This window comes from Littorina saxatilis, linkage group LG1, assembly GCF_037325665.1.
Source record: "Littorina saxatilis isolate snail1 linkage group LG1, US_GU_Lsax_2.0, whole genome shotgun sequence".
In the NCBI taxonomy this organism is placed as follows: Eukaryota; Metazoa; Mollusca; class Gastropoda; order Littorinimorpha; family Littorinidae; genus Littorina; species Littorina saxatilis.
The window spans coordinates 96,613,703-96,618,702 of record NC_090245.1 but is presented as its reverse complement, the minus strand read 5'-3'; the positions used below and the strand labels follow the sequence as shown (position 1 = coordinate 96,618,702).

The following is a 5,000-nucleotide window of genomic DNA, read 5'->3' as shown; positions in this document are numbered from 1 at the left end:
ATGATAAAGTTATACTCTCCATTCATTTATATACACAAACTAATGTTTCATTTATTATTTGTAGAGCTAAATATGTCAGTTGGGATCATGTTAAGAATCGCAGTGTTTTTCGCAAAATCGTACTTGACAACCCCCAGTAAAAAAATTCTAAAAAAAAGTTAATACGTCAACCTCTTTTTTTCTTTGCACAGATGTGTCCATATTGCTTAGAGGAACCTGTGCACAAAATGTGTAATGTTTCTTTCACGCGATTTGAACACACAAGTAACCCCTTAAGAATCGCAGTGTTTTTCGCAAAATCGTACTTGACAACCCCCGGTAAAAAAAATCTAAAAAAAAAATTAATACGTCGACCCCCTTTTTTCTTTGCACAGATGTGTCCATATTGCTTAGAGAAACCTGTGCACAAAATGTGTAATGTTTCTCACACGCGAATTTTTTTTAAATACGTTTTTACTACTAAAGGAGTGATAATTTTATGTGTACGCCCTCGATAAACCTCGATCATTTTCTGAAAATGCACGTTGATAAGTACCGTTTTATGATAAAGTTATACTCTCCATTCATTTATATACACAAACTAATGTCTCATTTATTATTTGTAGAGCTAAATATGTCAGTTGGGATCATGTTAAAAATCGCAGTGTTTTTCGCAAAATCGTACTTGACAACCCCCAGTAAAAAAATTCTAAAAAAAAAGTTAATACGTCGACCCCCTTTTTTCTTTGCACAGATGTGTCCATATTGATTAGAGGAACCTGTGCACAAAATGTGTAATGTTTCTGACGAGCGATTTGAACACACAAGTAACCCCTTAAGTCAATCTGTCAGCCTGAAACTAAAAGATTAACACTAAAAAAAAACAGCCAACACCGAGACTACATGTACTAAGGCTTGTCTAGCCTAAACCCGAAGACAGACTGGTCCAGCTCGTCGACGCGTAGAATGGGAACATTTATAGTGCTTAATTAACCTATGTTTTTTTCATTGTGAGTACATTTGATTTGCAGAGTATGTAAACATGGCATATAGATCTATATATTTTTGGATTCAGGAAATGATAAAGAATAAGATGAACTCATTTTTGTATCGATTACTAAAGTTTTGTTGTGATATTTTGAGAAAAAAAAGTTCATAATTATAACTGATAATAACAATAAAATGGACAGAACGAGAAAAGAGTTAGGGGTTCTCAAACGAGCATTTTGCAGTAGCCAAAGGCAGATGAGCGGTCACTGACCTTGCTTTGATGACCATCATGTTGTGTGTGAAACAGTTCCACCGACAGCCACCACTGTCCCCCCTCCGTGCACACCTGTTTTCACACCTAGTCAGCACATTCACACTGTGCTCACTACACATGAGTCGACACGGCGACACGGTGTCCCAGCATGCATCTTCACACTTCCGGTGAGCTCTTGAATGTACTCTCAGGATTGAACACCTGCAAGCAGTTGACATAGTTACATTTTGCCAGGTGAACGTGATTGCATGTGGACAAATGCAAGTTCGGGCTACTGAATTATAAGCGATTATTTCACCCGTTGACTTAATCATCATGTGCAGAACCACTCAGTGACACCGTCAGTCTGTGCACATTCATCATTATAAACCATAGTATTAATCTTACCAAAGGTCTTGAGGTGTGGATTTCCATTTGAAACCCTCTGATCATATTCTCATGCAAACAGATGCACGGTTAGAGAAACTGTGTAACGGACTTGCTGACTAACTTCGTTAACAAACCATGCGATTCATTTATGTATACTGTTCAAAAAAAGAAACGCATAGTTGCTACTTGCCAAATTTGTTTTATTTTTCGAAAAAATTAACAGAAAATCCAATATTTAGATTATTTGTTTGAAATTTGGTATGGACACAGTTGAATGCACACACAGTTCATTTGCATCTTCAAATCAATCAGTCAATCAATACGATTGGGTGCCGAGGCTGTCAAGTCAGTAGGGGGTGTGACTGCCTTGAGCAGCAACAACTGCCCGCGGCACCTTCTGGGCATGGACTGGATCAGATGCCGGATATCTTGCTGTGGGATGGTGTCCCACTCCTCCTGAAGTGCCTGCAATAGATCGCGGTGATTTGCCGGCGCTTCTTCTCGCCTGCGCACACGTCTGTCCAATTCATCCCAGAGGTGTTCTATCGGGTTCATGTCTGGCGACATGGATGGCCAGGGAAGCACCTGGACATGGTGGTCGGTGAGGAAGTGGGTGGTGAGTCGTGCTGTGTGCGGGCGAGCGTTGTCCTGCTGGAATATGGCATCCTGGTCAGCCAGAAGAGGAAGGGCATGTGGGCGCAGAATTTCCTCCACGTATCGCTGGGCAGTTATGCGCCCTTGGACGTGCACCAGGGTGCTCCTTCCAGCGGTATTGATCGCCCCCCACACCATGACGCCTCCACCACCATGAACGGGTGCCTCATCCACACAGTTGGGCGCGTAACGTTCGTTTACTCTCCGGTAGACCCTCCTCCGACCATCATGTCGCTGGAGCAGGAAGTAGGACTCGTCGCTGAACCACACGTGTCTCCAGTGATTCCGGACGGTCCAGCGAAGGTGCTGGTTGCCCCACTGCACTCGGTTCTGGCGATGGCGGCGGGTGAGGACAGCTCCTCTGTGAGGTCTGCGAGCTCTCAAACCAGCTTCATGCAGGCGGTTCCGCACGGTCTGGTCCGATAATCGGTGTGGCCCGGGGAGAGCCTGGACAGAAGATGAGGCCGACAGGAAACGATTCCGGAGGTGGCGGAGCCGTATGAAGCGGTCGTGAGCAGCAGTTGTCGCCCTTGGTCTTCCCGCTCGTGGCAAGTCAGCAACGGAGCCAGTGGCTTGAAACCTGACCCACAGTCTACTGATGGTGCTCTGGGACACGTGGAAGTGCCTGGCGATTGCACTTTGACTTTGGCCTGCTTGTAAACGACCCAATGCAATTTGGCGGTCTTCTCTGCTCAATCGGGCCATCTTTCGTCGCTGAATTGTCGTCTGATTTCTTTGTGGCGAACAATCCGCTTTTATGGGTTTTGGAAGACATGGTGAGAGCTCAATATTCCCCGAGTTTCACGAGATTACACTGAAGCATGACGAGTGGTCATGCCAAATGAGCAATTTTGACATTGTAGCCACTGATAACGCATGCGTCACGTGCAGAGCTCACTTGTGGCAATGGACGAAAGGTCGACGACCAGATAAACATTTTCTGCAGTTTGGTGGATATCCTTGTAGCCATATAACTAAATTAACCAAATATTACAAGCTATGCGTTTCTTTTTTTGAACAGTATATCATCAACCGGCACGGTTGGCCTAGTGGTAAGGCGTCCGCCCCGTGATCGGGAGGTCGTGGGTTTGAACCCCGGCCGGGTCATACCTAAGACTTTAAAAAATTGGCAATCTAGTGGCTGCTCCGCCTGGCGTCCGGCATTATGGGGTTAGTGCTAGGACTGGTTGGTTCGGTGTCAGAATAATGTGACTGGGTGAGACCAGATTGAGACATGAAGCCTGTGCTGCGACTTCTGTCTTGTGTGTGGCGCACGTTATATGTCAAAGCAGCACCGCCCTGATATGGCCCTTCGTGGTCGGCTGGGCGTTAAGCAAACAAACAAAATTTATGTATCATCACTTGACCTCCCCCCCCCCCCCTCCCCCCGGCTCTTTTAAAAGAACCTACCTGTCTTCAACACACTGATCAGAAAGGGCGTTCTCCTCCCAGCAGATTGTATCGCACTGTGACGTCAGCGGGTCTGATGACGTCAGACACATGGATGACAGCGCCGCGAGGACGATTGACGCAATGACGATGACCTCAGACAAGTGGCCCATTGTTTGACCGAGTCGAGCACACACTAATCAGTTGTAAACCCGCAGAACTTGAACAGAAACACAACTGGAACACACAGGACGAGCTCGAGGACGTACAACTCATTAACATTTTCACATTTTCATTAGTAAATACTGTAGAAGGCCTAGATTTTATGAAAGGACAACGTTGTCTTAGTTATGTCATTATACTAAAGCGCAGACGTACTGCATTTTGAGAGTGTTGTTTTGATATTGAAAAACAAAATAGCAGAACTAATGTTTCAGTCAATTAAACATTCAGTTGCTCGTTAATATTTTTACTTTTCTGTCAAACTGTTGAGAATCCACAGGCAAGCTTTTCCTGTACAAAGTTAAGCAAACATTTACGAATTAAGAAAATAATTGTTCATCATAAAGCACTGTGTATTAAACCTCTTTACCCATGTTAAAAAGCTTTTTGTGTATGCAGGAAAAAAGATACAGCCTAATTTTCCAGTTTTGTAGAAGAAAGAACGGGAGAACAGAAAGTTAAAAACAGCTAGGTTGCAAAAGGGTTTCGATTAAATATCATTTTATTTTATTTAATATTTATCTTACATTTTCAACAATAAAAGACAGAAGCACACGAAAAGCAGAGGAAAAAGTCTGTAGGAATACGCACTTAGGAGATAGCAGGCACCATGTACCAGAGCAGAATGCAACGCAGACTGAAGAGCTCTGTGTCGTGCCTGCCACACTGACGCCACACGAGTTTTGTTTTCCTATTTATCACACACTACCCCCCCCCCCCCCCCTGCCCCTGTAAACGTCATCTGGAGCAGACAACAGTCACCCAAAAAATGTCTCTATTGAATTTCATAACACTCGACTATCCCAGTGAGGATGAACAGTAACAAGATGCAATACGGAATACACTTGACTGCCGCACTACTGTTTACCTTGTCGCGGTGATCAGGGGTTGTGCACGACGAAGTGTAAAACAGCCCTCTAAAAAAGAAAATTATAAACAAAATTATTTTTAAACACTTTTTTTTTAATTAAAAAAAGCACTCTAAATTGAAGTGTTCCACTTTTGTATAGAAGTATAGAACTCTACTATGAACAGGTAGCACAGTCATGGTAAACTCTAGTGTTCAATTTAAGTGTGTGTGTGTGTGTGTGCGTGTCCTTCTGTGCGTGCAGGCGTGCGTGCG

General features: G+C 43.9%; 1 protein-coding gene across 1 annotated transcript in view; it reads right to left on the bottom strand.

The window, feature by feature from the left end:
* The window catches only part of LOC138946813 (uncharacterized), a 14,181-nt gene extending 9,590 nt beyond the window's left edge, over nt 1–4,591 (bottom strand). The window contains exons 1-3 of the mRNA XM_070318218.1: nt 4,469–4,591; nt 3,677–3,892; nt 1,241–1,444 (exon numbers count right to left, since the gene is read on the bottom strand). Coding sequence (XP_070174319.1) covers nt 1,241–1,444; nt 3,677–3,828 — 356 coding nt within the window. The 5' untranslated portion in view covers nt 3,829–3,892; nt 4,469–4,591. The remainder of the gene's footprint in view (nt 1–1,240; nt 1,445–3,676; nt 3,893–4,468) is intronic.
* Nucleotides 4,592–5,000: the final 409 nt, after the last annotated feature.